The sequence below is a fragment of the Lissotriton vulgaris genome, chromosome 9 (assembly GCF_964263255.1).
Source record: "Lissotriton vulgaris chromosome 9, aLisVul1.2, whole genome shotgun sequence".
Classification (NCBI taxonomy): domain Eukaryota; kingdom Metazoa; phylum Chordata; class Amphibia; order Caudata; family Salamandridae; genus Lissotriton; species Lissotriton vulgaris.
The window spans coordinates 920322805-920340488 of NC_141697.1; the positions used below are offsets into that span (position 1 = coordinate 920322805).

The 17684-nt window shown below is 45.7% G+C and overlaps 1 protein-coding gene across 1 annotated transcript in view; it reads left to right on the top strand.

Annotated features, from left to right (window-relative positions):
* The window catches only part of BAP1 (BRCA1 associated deubiquitinase 1), a 270726-nt gene extending 254911 nt beyond the window's left edge, over positions 1 to 15815 (top strand). The window contains exons 16-17 of the mRNA XM_086938734.1: positions 12879 to 12951; positions 13441 to 15815. Of these exons, the coding sequence (XP_086794860.1) occupies positions 12879 to 12951; positions 13441 to 13574 (207 nt within the window). The 3' untranslated portion in view covers positions 13575 to 15815. The remainder of the gene's footprint in view (positions 1 to 12878; positions 12952 to 13440) is intronic.
* The last annotated feature ends 1869 nt before the right edge of the window (positions 15816 to 17684 follow it).

Genomic DNA, 17684 nt, shown 5'->3' on the forward strand with positions numbered 1-17684 from the left:
TTTGTTGTTGTCCTGAAAAGTTCTTTGGAAGTCACGAGATAGGTGACTCCTTTGGACCACATTGCGCATGGGCATCAGCTCCATCCTCAGATTGTTTTTTTCCGCCATTGGGACTTGGATGTGTTTCCTGCGATCCGGTTTGGACAGAATTTCCTTCGGCTCGCAATCCTCACCCAGTTCGACAGTATTGTTTCGATAGCGCTCCACATCGACGCGATTCTTCACCACTTCGAAGTCTTCGATTCCGGTCGTTGACGAAGGCCTTCGGGCCTACCTAGGCCTTACTCTCTGGCTCATGGAAAAGACGCCATTCAAGAAGTGTCCTCAATGTGGGTCGAAGTTTCCCCACACCGATCTACATGAGGTGTGCAACCTTTGCCTCTCACCGGAGCACAAGGCCAAAGACTGTTCTGCTTGTGCCTCTTTCCGCTCCAAGAAGACTATTTGGGACCGACGAGCTCGAAGAACAATGGCTCGCTCGTCAGCTACGATCCCCGAGGGCGTTGACGTGCCAGAACACCAGCACGCCGAAGAAAGTGCCAGCTCCTCTTATGCCGAAGACTCCGACGTCGAGGATATCACTCCAGCTCATCGGTTCGTAAGTAAGACAGTCAACCCCAACCCTTCCTCGACACCCTCAAAAAAGGCTTCGGTCACACCCTCACCTTCGTGCCCGGGTGCACACCGACAGACTGCTTTCCACAACCCGCCTTCGGGCCCGGCAAAAAAGCCTACTAAGCCTTCAGGCGGCTCGGGCTCGAGTCAGCCTATTCCCGGTGCCGATCCTATACCGACACCGAAGAAGAAGCCATCTTCCTCAACCACGCCGACCGCTGCTCCAACACCTAAGCACACAGCGCCAAAGACTGGCAACGGCTCATCGATGCCGAACCGCACTCGGAGCAGAGTAAAAAACCGCCCAAAGGCCCCGATTCACACGCTTTGGAGCCGAAGAGACACCCGGAACCGAAAAAAACATGTTCCGCTAAAAGACATTTCAAAAGGTCACACTTCTAAACCAAAAGACCCTAGACCAGCTACCGACTTGGTGCCGACAAAACCTCCGGAACCGAAAACTTCGACGCCAAAGGGTCTGCCCTGTACAGAAGAACTTTTTACACCAGATCCTAATCAAAAAACTCTTGTAAAGGATCCTAAGACTGGCTAGCTTGCTCTTAGCTCCAAGAAGAGACCACTAGAGGTGCCGGCACCACCCCCTCCTCCAAAGAAGAGAGACATTGCAACCTCTCCATTAGGGGTCCCTTCTCCACCACCTCCTCATACTGTTCCTCCTCCTATCCCTCCTCCACCATATCATTCACCTACACCATCCACTAATTCAGATGATGATGTGGATACAGACTCTGATGACACAGGTGGGGGTGCACATGACCCAGCGACGACCAATAGTCCCCCTCAATCACCTAATCCATGGGATGATTATAACACCCCTGATGTGCCTTACGTCCCACAAGACGATGTGTAAATGTATTGGCATTTATATAGCGCACTACTTACCCGTAGGGTCCCAAGGCGCTTCGACCGCTGCGAAACCCTTCCTGGCTTCCCTGAGAGATGGTCCCTTAATGGGTATCTCCAGGGTGAGACCAGGCATCCCCGGCGGTCTGGTGGGGCCGTTAGTGAAGATGAGGCAAGCTAATGCCCAGAGTTGCCGAGTGTGATCGCTGATCAGAGTGGGCACCAAGGCGAGAGAATTATCGAGTCCGCTGACCCTGGTCCAGAAACCTGCCGCGCCGGAAATCGAACCCTGGTCCCGGGCCGTCCTCTTCTCTCGGGTCTGCCGCCTCTAACCAGTGAGCCACACTACTTCACCACGATGTATATCCTTCCAGACCTTCCCCACCAGAGGACACTATAGGTTTTAACCTACTAGTCCAGAGAGCTGCCCAGTACCATGGGGTTGACTTGCACACCGATACTGTGGAGGAAGATTTCCTATTAGACACTTATGATAACACACAAAGGTCTACTGCAATTTTGCCAATGCTTAAAGGTGTCATCAAGCACGCAACAGAGGTTTTTAAAGATCCTGTCACGGCTCGGTTCCTCAACCCTCGCATTGAGAAAAAATATAAAGCTGCCTTTACAGACCCAGTTTACATTAGAGGTCCAGCACCACTAGATTCTTTAGTAGTGTCTAATGCACTTAAACGTGCTAATTCACAAACATCAGGTGAGGCCTCACCACCAAATAAAGAATCTAAGCTCCTTGATGCCTCCGGTAAACGAACAGCGTCACAGGCAGCTAACATTTGATGCATTCCCAATACCCAAGCCTTGTTGGCAAGATAGGACAGGGCACATTATGATGAAGTGGAGTCCATAATGCAGCATCTACCAGACAAATATAAAAATAGGGCAAATGAACTCCTACAAGAAGGTAAAAATATTACTAATACTTCCATTCATTGTGCCCTAGATGCTGCAGATACTGCCTCAAGGGCAATCAATACCAGTACCCATTTACGGAGACATGCCTGGCTACGTATTTCAGGTTTTAAACCTGAGGTACAAAATTCCATCCTCAATCAGCCATTTGATGAGACACATTTATTTGGCCCTAATGTCGATGTGTCTTTAGAGAAAATGAAAAAAAGACACTGACACAGCAAAATCTATGGGAGCCTTGCAGCAGCAAGCTCCCAAACGTTCTTTTCGTCGCTCATCATATAGAGGCAACACAAGAGGCTACTCCTCCGAAAGCCCCTCCACTTCCTACAAAACCCCTAGCCAATCCACATACACTAAGGGCTACCAGAGAGGGGGTTACAGGGGTAACAACAACAAAGGCAGAGGCAAAACCAACAACTCCCGTTCTGCCTCCACCCCTACCCAATGACTTTGTTCCCCTTCCCCCCCAACATTCCACTCCTGTGGGGGGAAGACTGCAGCAATTCCTTCCTGCCTGGACCAACATCACATCACACTGGTGGGTGCGACAAATTATTCAGTCAGGGTACTGTCTAGAACTAATATCTACCCCCCCAAACATACCATCAAAACAGCGTCCAATGTCACAAGAACATCTATCACTGTTAGAGCAAGAAGTAATATCTCTGCTAAAAAAAGTGCAATAGAACCAGTTCCTCTGCACCCACAAAACAAAGGGGTTTACTCCCTATATTTTCTCATCCAAAGAAGGAAGGCTCTCTAAGGCCTATTCTGGACCTCAGACCGCTAAACATATACATACAGTCAGACCATTTTCACATGGTCACACTCCAACAAGTCCTTCCTCTCCTGTTACAAAACGACTTCCTTGCTACTCTAGATCTCAAGGACGCATACTTCCAAATTCCCATTCACAAGGCTCACAGGAAGTATCTCAGATTTGTAATAGACCGGCAGCACTATCAATTCAAAGTACTCCCATTCGGAGTCACAACAGCACCAAGAGTATTCACCAAGTGCCAGCAGTAGTGGCAGCACATTTACGAAGACAGCACATCCATGTCTTCCCGTACCTCGACGACTGGCTCATAAAAGCCAGCTCATACAACCAGGGTGTGCAACACACTCATGCCACGATCCAACTGCTCTACAACTTGGGGTTCACAATAAACCACACCAAGTCTCATCTACAGCCATCCAAAGTACAACAGTACCTCGGTGCTACAATAAACACCTCAAGAGCGCTAGCGTATCCCACTCCAGTAAGGATAGCCAGCATGCAAACTCTTCTCACAAAGTTTCAGCCACAACACTCCCTTCCAGTACGAGTGTTCATGCAACTCATAGGGATGATGGCCTCTTGCATTTTCATGGTGCCCCATGCAAGACTTCAAATGCGTCCTCTACAAGAGTGCCTATCACGTCAATGGAACCGGGCTCAAGGTCAATTAACAGACCTAGTGTTGGTAGACGGTCGGGCTCATTGCTCTCTGCAGTGGTGGAACACCAAAAACCTTTCCAAGAAACGACCGTTCCTAGAGCCAGTTCCTCAGATAATCGTGACAGCGGACGCATGCTCTCCGGCTGGGGGGCCCACCTACTGCAACACACCATGCAAGGCAGGTGGACACCGCAACAAAAGCTACTCCACATCAATCATCAGGAGTTACTAGCTATATACCTAGCACTAAAAGCTTTCCAAAAGCAAGTATCAAACAAAGCTGTGTTAGTCCACACAGACAACATGACAGCCATGTATTACATACAGAAACAGGGCGGAACACACTCCCTGCAACTCTCTCAACTAGCACAGGACATATGGCGGTGGGCTATACCTCAAAACATATTCCTTCTAGCCCAGCATGTTCCAGTACAAAATACCATAGCGGATCTTTTAAGTCATCAGACGCAACAGACCCACGAGTGGGAACTTCATATGCAAGTTCTTCAACCATTCTTTCAGATGTGGGGATAACCTCAGATAGACCTCTTTGCCACCCACGAAAACGCCAAATGCCCAAGCTTCGCCGACAGATATCCACACCCATTGTCCAAAGGCAATGCGATATGGATGAACTGGTCAAACAAATTTGCGTACGCTTTTCCACCTTTACCACTCATGCCACTAGTAGTACGCAAACTACAGCAGCATTCTCTAACCCTTATCCTAGTTGCTCCAACGTGGGCCAGACAGCCGTGGTACACCACACTGCTACAACTGTCTGTAGTACCGCACCAGAAATTATACCTTTCTCCACACCTTTTAACACAGTACCGTGGTGAGATCAGGCACCCGGACCCAGCTCGGCTCAACCTTGCGATCTGGCTCCTGAAATCCTAGAATTTGGATATCTTAACCTTCCTACAGACTGCATGAATGTCATAAAAAAAGCTAGACGTCCAACCACTAGAGCATGTTATGCAGCTAAGTGGAAACGCTTTGTAATATATTGTCACAACAACAATATTAATCCCCTAGACGTGTCTGTTCAACACATCATAGGATAATACTGCATCTCCAAAGATGTAACTTAGCCTACACGTCTATTAGACTGCATCTGGCTGCAATAGCAGCATATCTGCAAAACAGAAAGCATCTTTCTCTGTTCAGAGTGCCTGCTATAAAAGCCTTTATGGAAGGCCTTAAGAGAATAATTCCTCCCAGAGTACCACCTTCACCTGTGTGGAATTTAAACATTGTTCTCACACGGCTAATGGGACCTCCCTTCGAACCATTACATAAATGTGAACTACAATTTGTAACATGGAAGGTTGCGTTCCTAGTAGCTATTACTTCTCTGTGAAGAGTTAGTGAACTACAAGCACTAACCATTCAAGAACCCTTCTTGCAAATGCATCATAATAAGGTCGTTCTACTCACTAATCGAAATTCCTGCCCAAAGTCATTTCTCCCTTCCACCTCAACCAATCTGTGGAACTGCCCGTTTTCTTCTCGCAGCCACAGACAGTAGCAGAAAGAGCTCTTCATACCCTAGATGTCAAAAGAGCATTGCTATACTATATCGAGAGAACACAATCCTTTCGTAAGACAAAACAACTTTGTGTCTTTCTCACCACCACACAAAGGTAATCCCATTTCAAACTCTGGGATAGCTAAATGGATTGTCAAATGCATACAGATTTGTTACCACAAAGCTAAACGTACGTTATCTGTTCCTCCTAAAGCCCACTCTACAAGGAAAATAGGGGCTTCAATGTCATTTTTAGGGAACATTCCCCTAGATAACATCTGCAGAGCAGCTACATGGTCTACACCGCATACATTCACAAAACACTATTGTGTAGATGTGCAAACCAAACAACAAGCTAATGTGGGCCAGGCTGTTCTCAAAACATTTTTTCAAGCTACTGCAACAGATAAGGGTGGTCGCCGCTAAGAGTGGGTACTGCTATACAATCTATGCACAGTGTGTAAACTGCAGCTCATATGCCTAGAACGGAAAATGCTACTTACCAGTATGCATCTGTTCTTGGCATGTAGAGCTGCAGAGTTACACGTGCCCACCCGCCTACCCGGCTACCCTTGTCTGTTCCAGTATTATCTTAATTAGATACAGATTACATGGACATCCTTCCTTTTCTTGCAAAGCTCCATCATTTGCCTAATGGCGAAAAACAATCTGAGGATGGAGCCGATGCCCATGCGCAATGTTGTCCAAAGGAGGAGTCACCTATCTTGTGACTTCCAAAGAACTTTTCAGGACAAGAACAAACTGCAAACATCCAGGCCCAACACTAGGTGGCGATCTATGCACAGTGTGTAACTCTGCAGCTCTACATGCCAAGAACAGATGCATACTGGTAAGTAGCATTTTCCTTCTCTCCTTAGGAATACATTGACTGTTTTTACCCTGAAAAATGTTTTAAGTGTGGAGTTGATTTGTATGAAAACCTGAGAAACTGCTACTGTGCAAAACTGATTTTACTTACCTTTTCTCTGGGACCCATTGTGATATCTAGACATATCACACTGAGTGAGTAGAAAACATAACTTAAAAAGTAATCTGAACAGTCATTTTAACATATTGACTTACCTGTATTTGAATCCACTGCATTTGAACTTGCATTCAATTGTAAAACATTGCATAAGATTTTGCAAATGAATGAATGAATGAAATAAAATTTATACTGCGCAACTAAAACCCGAAGGCATCAAGGCGCCTAACAAAACAGATCAAAACATTAAGGCAGAACACAACTACAAGTATGCCTTCGCAAAAAGCCGGGTTTTCAGAGCCTTTCTAAATGACTGCATGGTGGGGAGGGACTTAAGTTCCACCGGGAGAGTATTCCACCACTTAGATGCCAGGGTGGAAAAGGCTTTGCCGCCCCATTTAGCTCTACGGGTGCGTGGAACTGATAACAAAAATTTGTTAGTAGAGCGCAAGTTCCTAGAGGGGCTATAGAGGGACAGGATGGATCCAATCCCAGTAGGGCTGCCTCTGGCCAGGGCCCCGTAGGTCATGCACAGGGTCTTAAAAAGAATCCGATCTTCCATGGGAAGCCAGTGTAAGGATTTTCTGGCGGAGGTGGCCGAGGCACGTCTGGGCAGATCTAATACGAATTTGGCCGCCGCGTTCTGGACCACCTGCAAGCGCTGCAGCAGACCCCTATTTAATCCAGCATACAGCGCATTGCAATAGTCCAGACGGGAGCCAATAAGAGCGACTACAACTTGTTTTCTCGCCTGCTGAGAGAGATAATGTCTAATTTTCCTCAGTACATGGATTATGCCCCAGCAGGTCGAAACTGTTCTATTGACCTGTTGACGCATGCTGAGAGTAGGATCGATAAGAACTCCTAAATTTTTGGCCAAAGTAACAGGGACAGGACACGCTCCCAGTGAGGCCGGCCACCAATTCGCCGACCATATCTCTTCCTTCCCTCCGAACACCATGACCTCCGTCTTCTCCCCATTTAATTTCAATGAATTGTGAATCATCCATTGAGCGACTGCCTCCATACAAGATCTAAAATTGGAGGCAGCTGAGCTGGCCGGCTGGGAGAGAGAGACGAGGATCTGGGTGTCGTCGGCATAGGAAACTACCTCCATCCCGAAAGATCTAATCAGTCCGGCAAGTGGGGTCACATAGATGTTAAAAAGGGTCGGACTTAGTGCCGACCCCTGCGGGACCCCACAATGCACAGACAGGGATGGAGATAGGAAATCCCCCAACTTCACCCTCTGCTCTCTCTGGTCGAGGAAAGAGGTCAGCAAACGCAGGGCAGGCCCTTCAACCCCAATCTCCCTCAGGCGCGATGTTAAAACCGAGGGAGACAGGGTGTCGAAGGCAGCCGTGAGGTCTAGCAGGATCAGGAGGGTGGTCAAGCCCTTATCAGTACGTGTGCGGATATTGTCCAGCACTGCCAGGTAAGGGCAGACTCGGTGCTGTGTTCCCTCCTGAAACCATGCTGCGAATAATCCATCTGACCTGAACTTTCCAGGAAGCCCGCGAGATGCTTATTCAGATGGGTTTCCAGCATCTTCGCAGGAGCAGGGAGCAGTGAGATAGGGCGGAAGTTCTTTAAGACCCCAGGGTCTAAGGATGGTTTCTTCAGCAATGGCCTTACCACTGCCCTCTTCCATTGCTGAGGGAAGATGCCGTCCCTCATAGCCCTGTTCATAATCTCCACCAGAGGGGGCAGGAGAGATTCCCTGCACTGCTTGAGGATCTTAAGCGGACAGGCATCTAATGGGGAGCCAGACCTAGTTTTGTTCAGGAGAATCTCTAGTTCCTGAAGAGAGAGAGGCGGGAAGAGGGCAAGGCGCCCCAAGGGAGAGTTCTCAGCAAGAACTGGTACGGAAACAGAGGGAACCAAGGGCTCGGAAATAGAAGTCCTCTGCAGCTCTAAAGCTGAATAAATATCAGTGATCTTAGTCTGAAAGAAAAGAGCTATGTTGTTACAAAGCTGCTGAGAGGTAATGACAGGGTTCGGGATCTGCAGGGATGTGAGAGAGTCAACAATCTTGAAGAACTCTTTCGGGGAGGAGAGTGAAACAGTGAGAGCCGTAAAATATTCCTGCTTCACCCTTATTACCTCCACCTTATAGCCCCTCAATAGAATCTTATGCGCCTCCTTGTCCCTTAGATCCCAGCTGGTATGCCAGAGACGCTCCTGTCTCCTGACTTCCTGCCTAAGGAGTCTTAAATGCTCAGAGAACCACGGAGCCGAAGGTTTTTTCCTCGCCGAGTAACGCAACCGGGCAGGGGCCAGTTCATCAAGTGCCATAGTAACGGCCTTTTCATACTGCGAGACCGCCAGATGAACGTCTTCCTCTTGAGATGTGGACATACTAGAAATCCAGGGAGCTATTAGAAATATTTTTAAAATTCCTCCGTGATTCCATCTTACTCGGGATCTTTTCATTCCTGACAGCAGTCATACAGGTCACTTCAATCGGTACAGCAAAGTGATCCGACCAGGAAAGGGGAAGGGGGTCTTTTACAACCAGCCTGCCATCATTGGAGAAGATCCCATCAAGCGTATGGCCCGCTTGATGGGTGGCACCTCTCACAAGCTGATTCAGGCCACAAGCGGACATGACATCCAGCAAGGAGAGAGTATCACTGGCCTCCAACTTCTCCAAGTGATAGTTCAGATCTCCCAAGATCGTTAGATGTTCTCAGCCAAAATAGGGTTCCAGGATGTGCAACAATTGTTGTCCAAAATCCGCTCTGGGGCCGGGGGGACGATATATCAGGATCCCATTAAATGGGGTTTCGGAGACTCCCTTTAGAGAGAAGTACAGGGCCTGGAAGTTATCCTGGGGTTCCGATAAAGGTAGGGTGTGACAATGAAAACTATCTTTATAGAGGATAGCCAGCCCTCCTCCTACCCTGCCTATTCTGTCCAGCCGCGCTAGAAAATAGCCCTCTGGAATGGCCTCAACAAGATCTGGGCCAGAAGAATCCTTTGCCCACGTTTCGGTGACAAATACCCACGAGGGCTTTGTGTCCAACACAAACTCCTTAAAAGCGATATTATGCTTAACTAACGAGCGGGCATTAATAAGGAAGCCATCTTCTCTCACAATACTGCCTCTTTTGTTGGTATGGTTTCCCGATGGGTGAGATGACGGAGGAAAGCTAGAGCCCCCATAGCCCTCACAAAAACACCAAAACCTAAAGGGTGGGAGAGGGCTTCCGGAGAAGTTTTAAAATGACATGGGAGCCAAGGTGGTTTTAAGTTAAGCAGGTCATAACTAGAATACCTGACCACCGTGGAGTTTTCCTCAAGGCTACACGACAACCAGCCGTCCAGCCAGTCCTCAGCGCGGACGGGCGCAGACGGGCTGGACTCCGGCGTGACTCTGGCGTCACTTCGGCGCACACGTAGCGCGCACACGCTGCACGCCATTATATCGAGTTTAAATAGGGCTCTAGCCAGTCCACCTGACTGCTAGAGCGCAGAGTGAGGCGTGAGCTTCCCTGAAATCCCCCCAAGATGGCGCTCACCAGAGTAGAAAGCGCGAAGGACAGTCCGCCTAAATAGCGGTGCGGGGCACAATTACGGTGCGGCAATGCGAAGGGGCAGTTAAAAACAAGGTAAGAATGTAGTCACACACAAATTAAAATTAATCAGAAAAACGGGAGTGATTAAAAGCCCTGAGGCGTCTTAAAGCAAAGCGCAGCGCGCAGTAGTGAGGAGCCTAACAAGCCGTTCGTGTGTTCGTACAAATTATTTATTACACTTACCTGTGCCAGGCTTGATTTGGTTCTAGAAATAAAATATCCTAATAATATTTTTTATACTTGCTTAATGCTTAACACTACCCACTGATAAAGCCTTACAGCTCGCCCACACTACCACAATTATAGAGTAAGGGCTATCTACTTTTACCTCTGCCTACATTTGGGGTTCCACTGGACTCTGTGCATACTATACCTCATTTTGGTATAGTATGTACAGAGCCAGCTTCCTACATTGGTGGATCAGCAGTGGGATATACAACTTTGCATTTGTTGGACTTTGTCTTTCAAATTCCGATTTTTGAATCAAACCCATTTTCCCAATTACTGCCTCAGGGAACATGGTAGAAATTCAAGTTTAGTATACCTGAGCTCAGAATAATAAAATACATCTTTTAGCAAAGTTTGTTTTAATATTCTGAGTTTGAAAATACCACTTTTAGAAAGTAGATATTTTCTTGTCTAAGCCTTCCAGTGTGCTCTGCTGTTGTGTATTGACTGTTTGGGTTTAGAGGGGCAAGGCAGGCTGAGTCAGACCTGGGTTGAATAGAGAGATCTGCATTGAGTACTGGGGAGGGGTAGCTCCTTGACGGAATAGGGCTATGCCTGGCAAGGTGAATGCTGGCTCCATCTCCTACTGTGCGTTTGATGGCTGACCCCCTCTTTCTGAAAGGAAGGATGCAGCCTGATAAACAAAATGCTCCAGGCCTGCGCAGAATTGGTACTGGCTGGGTTCAGTGACTAGAGACTTTTGAGAACAAAGACTTTAGGGGTATAAATATCTGTGTCCAAACCCCTGATTTTGTAATTGCTCCTAGATGTCAAGAAGAACCTCTGTCCGTTTCACTGAAGGACTCTGCAGGAGAGGACTGTCCTTGTGCTTGTGTGCTATTTCTTGGATTGGCCTGCAGTAGTTTCCCCTGGACTTGGAAGAAGAGGGAAAAGGACTTTTGCGAGAACTTTTATTTTGCTAAAGCAATCACCCAAGGGCTAGGAGAGAGCTAGCCTCCTGCTGGAGTCACAGGCCTATCTGACTCCCCCACCAGCCTCCTGATTCCTCCCTGCAAGGATTTCTATCTGAAGGTGAGGCCCCTGTGAGTTCCAGAGCCTCTAGTTCTACTCCAGAGAAGACAGTGCTGAAATCGTCGCTAACGCCCGTTTGCGAGCCGCTGCAGACAAATCACTGCGCTGCTGCCGCCAAGTGCTCGCAAACCAAGAACCATGGCATTGCACGCTTGCGGGCCCCAAAGTGCTCGCTACTCCCAAAGATCATCGCATCGCACGTTTGCGGGCCGCCGAGTGCCCGCTAACCCCGGATCATCGCATCGAGATCATCGCATCGCAGTGGGGGTGCCGTGCGTCTGCCATTTTCCTCGCATCACGCCCGCATCGTCGCTCCCTCGCGGAGCGCCATTTTCTTTCATCGCAACAGTAGCGCACACGCAACAGGCTCAGCGGATCATCCGCCCCCTTGCAGCAAGGATTCAACGCATTGCTGGCCTATCGTGAAGAAGTTTGTCGCTTTGTCCCGCACGCATCCGCAGACCGGCGCATCATCCTCCCTTGCGGCAAGAATGCAACGCATCGCCGGCCTTCCGTGAGGAAAATTATCGCTACAGCTCGTTTGCGACATTTTGTTGGTTTTGCTACGAAATCCAGGTACTTTGTAAGTAAAAGGGTCGCAGAGACCACTGCCTTGATCTGAACTCCTATTTGCGCACTCTGAACTATTTTTTCAGCATTTCAAGAATAATCCTATTTTACAGTATTGTGGCTTTTTAATGTTATTGGTATTGTGTTAAGTCTATCTATAAAGATACTTATTTTTTATAACTACTTGTGTGGTGTCCCTTTGTAGTGTTCCTCACTGTGTTACTGTGTATGATCATAAATGCTTTACACACTGCCTCTGAGATAAGCCTAGCTACTCGTGCTACATTACCACAGGGTTGAGCAGGGGTTATCAAAGGGTGTATTCCTTATTCTGACTTAGGAAGAAGGGTCCCTACTTGGACAGTGGCCAGCCATTGCCAACTAGAGACCCCCATTTCTAACAGCTGTGTATCAGTCAGAAATCTTCTTGCCAAAAGTAACTTTCCTTCTGTCATGCTAGCCATGACTGACCTTTCTTTTCATGTGCCACCATGAAGAAATCTAAAATGACAGGCCCGGTGGAAATCTTACAACTTTTGACACCATAAGTAGCTTTGACTTATTGTTGCTTGTGATTATCAGATTTTCATGATTCCCACTCGTGCCAGGTAGGCTCGTTCAAAATGATAGTCACTGTATATAACCAGGAGATCAACCTTCTGAACCATGTTGAATAATTAATCCTGTTAATAAGCGAACTGCCTAAGTTAGTTCGAATTTCTTAGTAGTTGGAATCTCTTAGGACCTAGCATTGCACAGGCCCTGTGATATCACAGTAGCCACTGAATTTCTTAATTTCAACCCACTTTAACTACATTTCTGCCTTCCACACCTTTCATTATTGCTTTCAAAATGTTGAAAAAAAACAGCAATCAAAAACCTAGGAATGAAGACCTATAGGTATCTTATTTTGTGGTGGGTTCTTAATACCTTTCTCTGTTCACAATGGTTCTGTGAGTCTATTGATGGATGTATTGAAATTATAGATCAAAGGTTAAAGTGTGTTATTTGCTTTCCTTCGCTCTTTCCTAAGACTTCCTAGCCTTGAATTCTTGTTGGAAAAGCATCTTATTTTCCTTTCATGTTCTTTCTCCTCTGCAGATTGATGATCAAAGAAGAACACACAACTATGATGAATTCATATGTGCATTCATCTCTATGCTGGCACAGGAAGGTGAGACCTGACATGTATGGAATTAATGAGTGCAGTAGACAGTATTTGAAGTTTGTAATCAAAATAAAATATTTAGGATTACCTCCCATATGCTTGCAAGTGACGTGGTGGTGGCTGACTATTGTCAAACATAAGTTACTTATTTTGGTGGCAGTGCCAGTCAAGGACCTCAGTAGCTATTTTGTACATTAATGATAATCTTTCCACCTCACTTTTGTTTGCATCTCTGTATTCCTTTGGCCATGTATCATTCTCTCCATCTGCTTCTTTTCTAAACTTTCCATTTTTTCTGTTTAATTTGCTTTTTATTTTTGTAGTATTTTCCTCATTCATGGTTAGTTTGTCCCTCCCTTGTCAGTTCACTTCTTGTTCTTTCTATTCTGCATCTTTCATTCCCTTTATGATTGTTCCCTGTTTCCTTTCCTCTTTCCTATTTCTTTAGTTCATGTCTGTGTTCTCTATTCAAACTATGTGTCTTCCCCCTTCCAGGAATGTTGGCAAGTCTTGTGGAACAGAACATCTCTGTACGAAGGCGTCAGGGAGTTAGCATTGGTCGGCTTCATAAACAACGAAAACCAGATCGTCGTAAACGTTCCCGTCCTTACAAAGCGAAGCGCCAGTAAACCGCAGGAGTTCCACAATCTTCCAGCACAGCTGTAAGGATGCCGAGAGGTTTGCAGAGGCTCACATGCTTCTGACACAGCAGTGATCGCTCGTTCAGCTCAACGAAAGGTGACCCTGTGAAGAATTTGGCCATGGGCAAGTGGGTATTTTGTCTAGGCGTGGACAATTTCTGCAAGAGAAGTCCTGCTGCCGCCATGCGTAGGCGCCCCAAGCAGAGGTTTTGAAGCAAAACATGATGTGGCTTGGCTATCTGGATTCTGACCTTCGTTGAGTTGCGATGTCTTTCAGACACATCACCACATCGCAGCCCTCCTGGAAGTGGGTTGTCAGTGGTAGTACTTAACTGGGTACAGTGCCAAGTGTTGGCATTGTCAATGGACACTGATAAGTGGCAAAGAAAGTTAGGTAAAATTACTCTATGGATTGCCTTTACATTTGATCTTCATCATGTGGGGATTTGCTGTTCTTTGAAGGCCCTAATATAGTTCAGCATCACTCAGTTCAGGCTATCTTGGGGAAAATCTCTTTTTATGTAATCCTTCGCTCTGCAGTTGGTAACCAAAATAAAGTGAAATTAAATAGTAAGTTGAGTTGATAAGGCAGCCAAACCAACCCTACTGCAATTCCAGTTCAGTGTTTGTGGTGCATTCACTAAGGCAAGGTCTGCTTCTTGTAGTATTGGCTCAAGTTCTTTTGCATTTGAGCATAAAAGGAACATAACTGTTGTCTGATCCTTACAAGATCATCTGGGCAGTCCTTAAATTAAACCAGTTCCTAAGCTCCTGTTTTTTTGCGGTGTTTTCATGCACTCTGGTAACTTCGGAGGTATTTGGCACAGGTGCAAACATGGTTGACTTCAGCCTAAAACAGCATCACACAGGTGAGCTATTCCTAGCTATGTATTATTTTGGTGGTGTATGATTGATATTTTGCCTCATGTTCTGTCACTTAACTTTGCTGATATGATTTATTGTCACTCTTTCACTGTTACCACTGCTGAAATGGTATTCTTTCCCCTAGTGGCAGTGTGTTTTGAGAGTTGATTGGATGATATTTGTCTTATCTTTCTCTTTGTGGAGTCTCTGAAGTCTTGTTCTTCTGATATGAATTCCCTGCAATGGCTTGGCAGCATGCCGCCATTGGTACTGCTGAGATGACTTTATTGTTCCATATTGTTCTTTTGTGTTGTTCGGTTGATATTAGTACACCAAAGTGTCAATATGTGTTCCCGGTTAACACATTGGTTTGCCACAGGCGTTGTTGGGATTGTATTGTGCTGTTCCCTTTTGCATTGCCAGACTGGACTTAATTTGCCCAGATTTGTTTCTCTCTGATGCCGTTTCATCTAATGTCTGCCCTTCTTGCTGTTTTCTTGCTCTCCAGCGGCACCCTGCTCTATTCTGCACTGCTGGAGATAGCCAGTTCATTGTTGAGGTTGGAGGCTGGCATTTCTGAGAACTCTTGCTTTACTGGCATTGTTGGGGTGATAGTTGGTTTGACTCAGTGATTTTAACAGATAACAAGATGTTATACGTGCTGTTAGCTAATGGAGCAGTAGTTGACCCTTTAAACTTAGACAATCTGTCAATGCAGGGCAAAAGAAGGCCAGAGAATGGTGAAGTGCTAATTTTCTGTACTGGGCAGAAAGCCTAAAAAGAGTGCCCTATATTCATCGTGAGGCTTTGTGCTGTAGGAGGGTGTTTTGATTACTTAAATAAGAGATACAGGCAGTAGCTGAATACTTGAATTGCTGAGGAAACATGAAAGAGAATGTAATGGTATTGCCTTGGAGATCAGTGACTGAGATGTACACAGAAGACTTTGATTCCCTTGATTTGCAATAGTTCAATGTTGGAGAATGCCTTCATTTGCTGAAGGGACCCAAAGGTCTTGAGGTGAGAGAAGATTCACTTCATGAGAGATGCTAGGATCGGGTGGAAAAACTTTCATTTACAAAAAATTTACTCAATTTTGAGAATTGATGCTAAATCCCAGGACTGACACTAGTGCTAAATCCATAGAAAAACTGATTTAGGGGGGCGCTTCTAGTACTAAGTGGAAAACGGTGGCTCAGATTCTTTGCATTTATAGTCTTTGACTTGGTGGACAACCAGTAATGATCAATGAATATCTGTGCCTCCAATGTTTCCTTAGTGTACAAGTATTGTAAATTTATACAATGTCCGATCTGTTATTAAAATAAAAAACAATGTTAAATCTTGCTCCGAAAGGAAACAAAATGTGTCCGTGTTATCATTGAGCCTTATCACAAGCGTTTTTTTTTAACAATGTCAGTGTACTTTGTGCAGGTTAGTAATTAAAATGGTATTTGAATTTTATTAATGTATGTACTTTTAGTATGGCATCTTTTCCCAAAAGATTATATAGCAGTTTCACACAACTGTTAGAAGGGATGTCTTAAAACGGGTGTCTCCATAGCTTTTGCCACAGAACTATATAGAGAGACTTGTCAGCTCCAGATAGTCACCTACTAATTTGAGTTTTGGATTCCCAAAAATCCAGGATGCAGGCAAGCAGGTTTCATGTTCCTGAATCCATCACATCATATCTAATCAGAAAGTGATATCAATGCATTATCCCACCCTATGCACCATTCAAAGACCTGCCCGAAGCACCTGCCCAAGCTACGGGCAGATGATACAATGGCATCACCCTTCAGCCTGTTCAAACCTGAGGGACCTAGGACCAGAACCCCTCATCTACCAAGGTAAGCCACCCAATATTGAAAAATGGTACAAGTTAGTTATAGGCAAATATATGAAAAGTGTATTATCCATGATGCGCGGGTTGACTTTTCCCAAATAAAGTAACTTTAATGTGAAGTTAAACTCTATGATCATTATATGCCCATGCGTGGCAGTTGAAACTAGAATAATATATTTAAATACCCCCAAAGAGAAACATTTCATGTCTGAAAACCAGAATGTAACTCAGCTGACATTTTTTGTTTAACAAGCACCCAGAGATAGAATAATATTTAATTGTTATAGGTTATTTCTACGACAAGAGGTAATAAACAACTCTATGGGTAGAATCTCAGTGGCGATGACATTTTATTTTTAATATCAGAAATGTCTAATTATATAATAAAATTCCCCAACTTATCATGATAACACCTTCCAAGCTTTTTTATTTTAATCAATGGGAAAAGTGTGTGAGATCTCAAACTTGCTGTTTTTTTCAGATGGAGAACACTCATATATTTAATATTTTATGTATGTTTATTTGAGATTCTTTACACTTAAGACAGTTTTTGTTGTTTAGAATATATAAGAAAGCAATATTTTTGTATACAACTATTTATCAAATCGACTTGCATAGACCTGGGAGGTGCAAGGTGCAAGTTCCGACAACGCTATCTGCACGAGACCTGTAATCTCTGCCTACAAAGGGATCACAGGAACAAGGACCGAAAGACCTGCGCTGTGTTCGTCGAAGGCTCTCGAGGCCTGACGAAAGCAGAGAGAGGAACATCACGCAGCAATATACAGTAGTCGGGCATCGCTGAAGGACTTGGGCCTCTCAAGTGATGAAGATGAGCAGGTTGCGGCTGCAAAGTCAGCACACAGAGGCTAGGACATGGAAATCCTCGTTGGATGCTATGAAAAGATGTGCTGCACAGAAGACTACGAAGAATGTCGGAAAGAGACCAGAAAAGGTAAGAAAACCCCCTTGGATACCAAGGGCGTCAAAAAGAAAGTGCACAGGGCAGCCCAGGCAACGAAGAAAACAACGACCGAGGGTCAGCCGTGTCCCAAAGAATCTCACAGATCCCATACCAGGGGTACCGGCGAGGGTACAAACGTCAACGTCGACAAAGACCACCTCTGGGCAAGAAGCCCCGAAGGAAAACACCAAACCTTCTGAGCCATAATCCACCATACTAAGTAAGAGGGCCTCCCTGAAGAAAGATGTCGAAAAGGCCCTCGAGGTGGAAAAGAAGAGAGGAAGGTTAGAGGCAGAAATGACTGCGCTCCTTCAATGAAACAAGCATTTGCAATGCAATAGGTCTTTGTTGGACCTAGGGTATCCTAGACTACATAGGGTAGCCTGGCACAGTAGTGGCTACAGCTAAACTCAAGGCGTTG